Here is a 10,148-nt window from a genome sequence, read left to right on the forward strand (position 1 = left end):
CACCACCACCGCTATCAGCACCTGAACCAACACTCGACGAGCAACACTTGATAAACATGAGCAAATTCTGCAACTATTAATATGCCGACAAGAGTACATAAGGTAGATGTTTCTCGGCGTGTGACCGGAAAAAAATCATCCGTCTGTCCGTTCATTTTTTTTTTTTTTTCGCTACCCCGTGTTGTAGTCAAAGTGTTAATTCACTTAGGTACTGCGACACTGCAACAAAGCACATGTGATTCAGAAATGTGTTAATTTATTTTGCTACGGTAAGTTACCATCACCTTCATAATCAAGAAATATAGATGCTAAAAGTATTTTATGGTACCAATTTCAATAGGGAAGATTTTATTCTGTCACACGCTATTTCCTAAAACGTTGTACCTCTCGTTTTGAAGGCATAAAAAAACAAACTCTTGTTTCGCTACCACCAACTTCAAGCCCATGAAATATAGATGCTAAAAATATCTTGCTGGACTATTTTTAATTACGAAGACTATATTTTCACGGACAGGTGTCTGAAATGTTGGCCGTCTCGTTTTGAAGGCATAAGAACCAAACTAGTGTAACCTTGCCGCCAGCCAACTTCTCATTTGTCATCATTATCTTTTTCGTCTCCCTTCCCATCCTCAATTTCTAAGTCATTATCGTCCATGACAGCTGTGGCTTTCTGTCTATATATCACTCGCTATTCTCTCTTACTTTGCTTGTAGAGGAAACCGTCTATCATATTCCGTAATGTTACTTTGCAGTGAAATACACTCCCTGGGTAATCTGCCGTAAATGTATGTGTTTTGTTTCCTGAACACTGCCAATTCAATCCACCAGCAGCACAAGAAGTCCTGCACGAATGATACAAGAACTACTAAAAAGCATCAAGATTGTTCAACATTACAAAGATAAAAAAAATCTGATAAGAAAACCGCCTTGTGTGAGCAAACACAAGCACTGTAACACACACACACACACAGACACGAGGCAAATGGGCGAGCCTCTTAATGTGTAGGCCCTGTTCACCTAGCAGCAAGTAGATACGAGATGTAACCCGAAGGGTTGTGACCTTGCTGTCCCGGTGTGTGGTGTGTAAGTGGTCTCAGTCCTACCCAAAGATCGGTCACTATGATCTCTGAGCTCTTTCCATAGGGTAACAGCTGGCTCGGTGACCAGCAGACGACTGTAGGTGAATCACACACACACACACACACACTAAACTTGTGAAAACAAAAACACGCACTCTCAGCCTCATGTGTATTTAGCACCAATACTTCACCACGCGGCAGCCACTCGGTAAACACAACAGGAGGCTCCATGATAAACAACAATGCTACCAGACAGCGCTCTCTCTCTCTCTATCTCTTCTACAAAAAAAAAAGTTACAACTTTTTTTTTTCACTAACACAAGCCCCACTATTCATATTTCTACTACTGACCATCACTACCACTACTCCCCACTACATATACCACCGTTTGCACTACCTGTAAAATATTTTGATTCGTCGAGTGGGATGCAGCCCGAGCAGTACCCTGAGGAAGCAAACACGGCGAGGTGACTGACAGCAGAATACACACCCGGGGAGTTTTGTAGGTTGGAAAAGTAAAAAAAACATCGCTAAACTGCTTTGACCAGCAAGGTTATCTTTGCAGAATAAAAGTGGTAGTATTTTATCTATTGGTTAGTCGCCAGTGTAGTAGTATTTGTAGTAGTGTGTAGTATTTTATCTATTGGTTAGTCGCCCGTGTATACTCAGTCTGGCAGGGAAACAGAGAGATTTTATTGATGATTTGGTATTTCATCTATTGGTCAAACAGTCAGGTGTTGTTAGTCAGGTAGGGAGAGATGAGTGTGAGGAACTTATTGACGTGAAAGTAGACTGGCAAGTACGAGATGATGTGTAGTTATCATAGCAAAATACGCGTGGTGGTAGTGTTTGGTATTTTATCTATTGGTCATTCAGTCAGGTATTGTCAGTCAGGCAGAGAGAGATAGTGAGTGAAGGATTTATTGATATGAAAGTTAGTAGATTAACAAGTACAAGATTTGGTTTAGAATAATTTGTTTGTATTTTTGTAAGTTAAAGTAACGTGCGATTTTTCGGTATTTGCTATATAAAAACTGCAATGATAATAATAATAATAATAATAATAAGAAGAAGAAGAAGAAGAAGAAGAAAAAGAAGAAGAAGAAGAAGAAGGATGATGATGATGATGATAATAATAATAACGACAATAATAATAATAATAACAATAATAATAATAATAATAATAATAATAATAATAATAATAATAATAATAATACATCATTTTGTTAAATTAACATGACATTTCATGCCAAAAATAGAATAAAATAAAAACATGAAACTGTGTGTTCTACTAAGATTGTGTACTAATAGTCTCTAGAAAAATAATGGAAGAAACAGAAGTGGAGGTAAGGGAAGGTAATGGAGGTGGTGATAGAGGTGGAGATGGTCTGGATATAGTGGTGGTGGTGGTGGTGGTGGCGGCGTTGGATGAGCAGCAGTCAGTAAGGAACCCAGTGCGTCACGGCCCGCTAAGCTCACCTTGTCATGCAGGAAATGTTCAAAACAACACCAAGACATTACTTGACTGAAATCCGCAACCCTCCTCCTTCCCTCTCCTCTCCTCTCCCCACCACTCTCCCACACCTCACCTCACGCCGTAATGACCTGACTGCAGACTGAACGATGACAGCACACCACTCCCGTCTGTCTGACTCGATCACTCCACATCCCGCACCGCCAAGGAGGTTGTGTTTCTGTGCCACTGTAAGTCACTGGTTAATGCCACGCCGTTCCTTGACATCCTCATCACACTATGCTCCGCTACTGCTATTGTGTGTGTTATCTATCTAGTGATCAATATTAATTCACTTTTGATGCTGGTATGGCAAAATTACTACCTGAGACTGAGTGTGTGAATGTCAAGTGTGAATGTTGAGTGTCAATGTCAAGGGACTTACAGTGGACAGATCAGAAAGAAGGAATTTTGTTTGTGGTCACATCATAGGTGATTATCAAGAAAAGAAGTGTTCTTCAACATATGGACATTAATAATAAATCGTTTACCACAACAAAGGTCTACAGAATAAGGTTCAGAAAAGTAAAACATCAAATTACTAAATACTTAAGACAGAAAACAAAATATAAACCTGTCTAGTTTTCAGCACACCTGATTGATCATCCACTTGCACCACAGCAGATCATTATCTTGTACCATTTGTTTTATTCCTGTATGTCCTTCTGGTCATTTCATTCATCGTCACCATTCTCTGCGAGTACTGTATACTGTTTGCATCTGTTGATCTATATTTATTTACTTGTTTCTTTTCTTGTCTTGGCATACGAATATAAAGCCAAGTCAAATGCACAAAAAAGTAAAAAAAAAAATAAAATAAATAAATAAATAAATAAATAAATCTTGGTGTTCTCTCCCAAAAAAGCATCAGTTAAAAATTTGAGATGGAATGGCTGTGCTTTTTATTTGAGCTAGCTTTGTAATAACCTTAAATTGGTTCAGTCTGCCATACAGGCTTAACGCATGAGAAAATGCTTATTCTGGAATATTTATATTTAATATCACATTGCAATTCCCTTCTTTTTCAACAAACCATGGAAAAAATATTTAATTTTTAAATGACATATTACACTGGTGCTCAGACAGGGAAGAACCTCATACTGCCCTGAACTGACCAGGAGCCACTTTGTGTGGGTCAGCTGGTCTTTTATGATCTCCTTTCCTCCCATTCTTATATTCTGGATGACCATGCACAGGAGAGGCAGACACTTACCTGTAGTGAGCGCAGGTGTTGAGGATGAAGCTGGGAGGCCTGGATCATATCGTCCAGGGTGTCGTTCAAGGTGTCTAAGCTGTCCTCCTCCTCCTTACCAGGGCTTTCCTTATTGTCAGAGGTGGGTTCAGGCTCTGAGGGCTGAGATAACACTTTCATAGCTTCTGACCAAGCTCTTCACTGACTGTGCATTAACATCCTTTTAAATGAGTATATTCCAGTCATCCAACCAGGCAATTTCCTTCAGTATAAGGCAAAGTCATAATAGCCAATGGACTAATAAGTAATCTATTACCTCCTAATGGTAATATCTACTGCAAAATAGACAGCTCACCTTCCAGACAGTTTCCCCAGTCTCAGAACAGTTCAGTCCAACAAATTTCAAGGCTTCATCAAGGTTGAAGTCAAGATTGAAGTCTGGTACTGTCTCATTGAGGGTGAAGGACGGAGAGTTGAGAGGAGACACAGAGTCAAGGGTCACGTCTCCTCCGCTGATGTTTTTCTCAGGAGACAGTAAATGCTCACCTGCAAGCAAAGGATGAACAGTAATTACACAAATACTGTCAACACTCTTTCTGTTATTCTTGTAACAAATTTGATGTACAAAGCTACAACCTATGATGCTGTGGTTTGTTTTTCCCATCACCAACTTGTGGGGGTCATCAGATAAACAATAATATATTGGTGCCTAAAACATTAAAGCTCTTATGATAAAATTTGATCCAAATATGCTTTAAAAATCTTACAATAAGAACTATTCATGAATAAATGATGAATATAGCTTGCCTGGTTTTCAACAACAGTTAATGCTTAAATATGTTATGTATATATACTAAAAAGAAAGCATACATGGTTTATGTATATAAATAAACTGTAAAAACATATATCACATGGCAACCATTACAACTACATAAAGGATATAATGTTCCCTTCATGTTCAGAGCAATTATAGTCATCCATGAAACCTCAACCAAAACACTCACAATCTTCATCATTGAAAATATAAACAAAACGTGTCTATACACACACACACACACACACACACACACACACACACACACACACACACACACACACTACACATTATGTAAAGCAGTACACACCCTATATTTTCATCACAGCAGTAATTTCTCAGGACTCATAACTGTTCCTCAGTGTTACCAGTACCTCTAGTAATTTGTGATCCTTGATGGTGGGTGGAGGGAGGCCTCCTGCCTGGCCAGGAAGCATTAGTGAGCCTCCTGCCACCCAGGTGTACCTGCCCTCTGTCCCCACTCCTTCAATGATCCCATTATGATTAATGATTCCACTCTATGGCCACCACCAAGCCTAAATATTTTTCTTACTTGGAAAAGAAAAGCTCAAATCAATAAGCCTTCACTGAGCTACAGATCACCGTGGTCTAGACACATAACAGCCATTGGCAATTATTGCACAAAATACTGTAGCACACTACTGTACTTGCAGGGATAAAATAATATCCTTCAGTCTTGATATAAGCCAACTCTCAAAGTGCTACACCACAGCTACACAAGACATAACATTTTCCCAAAAATCTCTTGTCCTGTGTGTTGCTGCACTGCTGCCAAGAGTACACCACCTCACATGTGTGTCTTGTGAAGATAAGAAACCATGCTATCACTATACCATTAAATACTTACTCAGTCATAAGTCATAACAATGTGTGTGCAGCAGATTCCTCAATAACATTTCAAGGTTACTGACTACTGGCACAGTCCTTCATACAATGACACATACAAAAAGTTGCTAATGTAACCACAACAGGGTACTCATCTATTCACTTCACTGCATTGTAAAAAGCCCTTTGATTACAGGATTATAACAAGAAACTTGCTGGAGTATTACACAGATCACTATCTCACAGTTCTTGAGCCACCAAACGCCATGTGAGCACCACCATATGACCACTGTGTTACCACCACTACCACCGCTGTCACAACCACCACTGCAACTACACATGGGCAGGAGGGGCAGAGCCTCACACCAGACAGGTGGTGCCTGATCAGCCAACCTACCAATATGGCTGTGCACCCAACAGGAAACTTGGCCAAATGGTGTAACAAAGGCCCTCCTCCAAGCCTGGGGGCCACTACACTTTCATGGGGGGGAACAGGAGGAGACCCAATGAGGGGGGAGAAGGAATACCACGAAGGGTTGGATTCGCAAGGGTTGACTAACGCCAGCCGGATATCCCATCACATAATGCTGCTGCCAATATCCCGCTGCGATGCCCGAAATGCACCCCCTCCCAGCATGGGCGCCACCAGGCCAACCCCTAATACAGTAAAATCCCTCTCATCCGGCATTCAAGTATCCGGCAGCTTCAAGTATCCGGCACATTTTTCCCTGAGCCTTAAAATCTATAAAAAATCAATGTGTACTCATAAAATTGATTAAAATTCCCGCGTGAGGCATACTTTGTCCCCTTGCCACCAGAGCACACTGCTTTGCACCACCTGTGGTCCACTGCACTGTGTTTACTCAGTGACTCAGTCCCGCATGTGCACTGTTTATCACCTGATGCCTTCATCATACCTAAAGTTGTAGAAAAGAGGAAGCGTGTTGTGCTTACACTTAAGCAGAAGGTAGAAATTTGTCGATGATTAGAGAGAGGTGAAAACAGACAGCAACTAATGGCAGAATATGGTGTGGGCTCATCAACTATTTATGACATTAAATCCCAAACGAAAAAGTTGCGGGATTACATGAAAGTCACCGACACCCCAAAGGCAGTGGAAAATCATCACACACTGCAGTATCATCATAATGAAATGATGGACAAAGTGTTATACGAGTAGTTCAGCTTGAAAAGATCAGAAGGAGTCACAATTACAGGCCCAATGCTACAACCGTGCTGGTGAGTGTGAGGTGGGAGCACGGGCGGCGACGCGCGGCACAGCGATCAGCTGATCTTTGTTATGGTAAGATGCGTGAGTGTAGGGTGGTGATTGTGGGCATAATTTCACTTCTATTCAAGTATCCGGCATGTCAGCGGTCCCATTGATGCCGGATAAGAGGGATTTTACTGTATCATTTTTTCCTTCAAACTCTACTAAGCAGTGGATATTTTTCATCACCTTTCATTCTCTTTCAGTTTCTGGCTCAAAGTTTCACTTAAACATTTCTCTAAGTCCGGATCTTAAATTTAGGGCAGGACAAAAATCATCATACATGTGGCAGCCCAGCCCACATTGTTCAGTGTAGTGGCAGACATTCCATAGCAGTGACTTTGACAGGTGAGATTAATGAAAGCAAATTTTCATAATTCGATAAGGTAAGAAATACGTCCTACAGAGTGTACACAACTTTAAGGGACCCTTGGAGGGAGGCAACCATACAAACATCTATAGGGCACATCCAGGCATCTCCCACCATAATCTCCAACTGTCCAATTGTCTCACAGAGGCCAGCCAGACCCGCCTCCCCAGAACTCGATTAGTCCCTATATGGGAGGCAGCTACGGCCCCTCTCCAAAGGCTGATCACCTCTAAGCCAATGTTACACACCACATTCAGCTCACTTCTACAGCATCACCTCCACCTCCGTGCTGTAGCTCTATGGCCACTGGGGAAAAGTAACTCAAGGAATGAATAAAGAGTAGCTGCCATTGTTTCTTATAGAGCCTTATGTAGGGAAAATTATTTTATATCTATTAAGATATTGGCTATTCTTCAGTGTTTTGAAAAAGCATGCAATATTGACATTCAACATTTTTTTTTTATCTTTTTAGTAGTACAGGTAGGCAGATATTTAGAAGCAGACAGAAAGACAGATAGGGAGAAACAGAAACAGATAGAAAGACAGAAAAAATAAATTGTTAAAATAAACAGATGGACAGATCAACCATATGAAAGCACTCTTAACAAAATCTCTAAAAAAAAATAGAGTACAAAAAAACAGGAGGAAGCAACACTGAGGAGACCCCTACAAGCCCACAACAGTCTACCAACCCTCCTCCTTCCTCTGGTCATAAAGGTTACCAGAGATATAAGCCACCATCAGGGGTACACAATGCTCAGCCACCTCACATAATGTATGTGGGCTTTCTGCATTTTCCTTGCCCTTTACACAGATTAAAGTATGACATTATACTTGACAATTTCCATGGCAGTAACCTCAGTAACCTTCTCAAACACTTCATAGTATTTACAGTAAGTTTAAAAGTAAGGCTAATAATAATATTTTATATCAGATATAGAATCTACCAGATAGGCATTAACAGGAATAGGCCTGGTAAGCTTCTTATAATGCTGTTTTATATCTGAAATAGTAAGTAGTTGGAAAGAAATTACATATAATGGCCATTAGATGAATTTCAGCTTACCTACTTGTGACAATATTTCTTTCATGGCAAAATTGAAGCTTGCACCACAAACCTCAAGTAAATATCATCCTAAAGTCTCCTTTAGGAAACAAATAAATATGGATTTGTCTTTGAAAAGGAAATTACTTTTTGCTTTGTCAGAGCTGCTCTCAGAGATGGGAAGACCAGCATGAGGGTAATGGTCACAACCAGCAGGATGTCCTTGCTTCCCCACCCTGCCCTCTCTACCTGCCCTTGCTCCTTATCTTCCCCACCTGCCAATGCTTCCCTCCCCTTGTCTCCCACCTTCACCCACACACCCAACATTAATGAGTTTTTAATACTGTGAATCTTTAAACTCTTATTTATTATATGCATATTATTATGAATATTCTTGTCTTCTTTCAACCACTCATTAGCTCCAGTATTAATGAGTTTTTAATATTATGAATCTGTGACCTTTCAGCAAATGCATACACTAAGTATCAGTGAATGTACCTGTTTCCATTACTAAAGATCCTTTTTATAGATCATTTTGAATAATTTCCAATACAAAGCTATTTTCACATATTTTCTATTGAACAATTACATAATACAGGACCAGTCTTGAATGGGAAGCATTTGCAATAAAAGTGATATAACATTGGTTATCTATTACATAATCTTTGCTATACAAAAATAATTGCTGAAGAATAAACAGTACTGTCCCTAAATTATCTTGCTGTCCCTACAGATGACTGCCAACCAACTGCCATGTAATTACACCTCCTGACAATCTTCCATCTCCTTAATGCATCTCTTATCACACTCATCTCCCACCCCACTCCACTCCTTCTTTCCCTCCATCAATCAGTGACAGTACAGGTGCTGGCCTCCTGTCACCACCCTTTTTGCATGGCTACAAGTGTCTTCCATCCCAACCCTTTCCATTAACACACACACTACACATCCTCCTGCACTTGCCCTCATCACCCAGCATCTCCTCACACCTACTTACTTTACTGGTACAATAACTCATACATTATTAAATGGTAATATTACATAAAAGTAGTGATGAAAAGTAACACTGCATTATAATTCAGTCAAAGCATTTTATTTTATTGTGTTACTTAACATATTTTTGGGCAAATACTTTGGTGATGAACTATGAATATGTTAACATAAGAACATAAGAAAACAAGGGAAGCAGCAAAAAATCAGGTCTGCACATGGCAGTCCATATATGAAACATTCCTAAATATTCCCACCTATCACCCTCATTCACAGCATGTTGCTTGCCTGGCCCAGAACTCACTAATTCCTTCATTCATACCTGCAGAAGCGTTGGCCTCCCATCATGATACAAATACATGGAGGTGTTAAAAGGCTACCTAACACAAGTGTGCCATGTTAAGGCAGTGTGACAGTCCTACACTTCACTCTGGGAGTCAGGATGATGCAGGGAAAACAACCATGACAAGAAGGACTGAGGATGACAATTCAGGATGGTGCTGGTATCCAAAATATTGGTGACTTGTCAGTTTTGAGCACGGATTGAGCATAACACAAGTAGCACACTCCATGATTCATTGAAACACTTGCTGTATATATTATATATATATATATATATATATATATATATATATATATATATATATATATATATATATATATATATATATATATATTGCTACTTCATTTTAAACTGAGGAGTACGACCAGTATATCATTTACCTACTAGCATCAGTCAACTCTTATAGCATTTACCTTTGCATATTTAGTATTTACCATTCCTTTTCTCTCTAATGACTAAAGGAGATTCAATGAAGACTTTTTAAACCTGCTTCATTGCTATTTTTAAAAAAAGCTCAACAGAAAAAAGAGTTTCAGTCAGATTATCTAACAGATCTGAATTACGAGCTGACTCATTTAACTCTTTCTTACAAATAATAATGAATCTTATGGCCATAACAATTTTTGTGTGTTTAATTTCTCCCAACATCAACAGTAAACAACTAACTCATAAACCCACAACTCTCA

The 10,148-nt window shown here is 39.6% G+C and overlaps 1 protein-coding gene across 11 annotated transcripts in view; it reads right to left on the bottom strand.

Moving 5' to 3' along the window:
• Positions 1-10,148, bottom strand: part of LOC135097252 (uncharacterized) — a 35,088-nt gene that overhangs the window by 7,653 nt on the left and 17,287 nt on the right. For 3 of the 11 annotated variants that reach the window (XM_063999056.1, XM_063999055.1, XM_063999054.1), the window contains exons 4-6: positions 4,140-4,330; positions 3,806-3,946; positions 1,477-1,524 (exon numbers count right to left, since the gene is read on the bottom strand). In XM_063999056.1, the coding sequence (XP_063855126.1) occupies positions 1,477-1,524; positions 3,806-3,946; positions 4,140-4,330 (380 nt within the window). Of the gene's footprint in view, positions 1-245; positions 3,296-3,805; positions 3,947-4,139; positions 4,331-10,148 lie in introns of those variants that run through there. The other 8 variants (XM_063999063.1, XM_063999060.1, XM_063999062.1 and 5 more) reach the window with 8 other exon arrangements.

This window comes from Scylla paramamosain, unplaced genomic scaffold (assembly GCF_035594125.1).
Source record: "Scylla paramamosain isolate STU-SP2022 unplaced genomic scaffold, ASM3559412v1 Contig15, whole genome shotgun sequence".
Classification (NCBI taxonomy): Eukaryota; Metazoa; Arthropoda; class Malacostraca; order Decapoda; family Portunidae; genus Scylla; species Scylla paramamosain.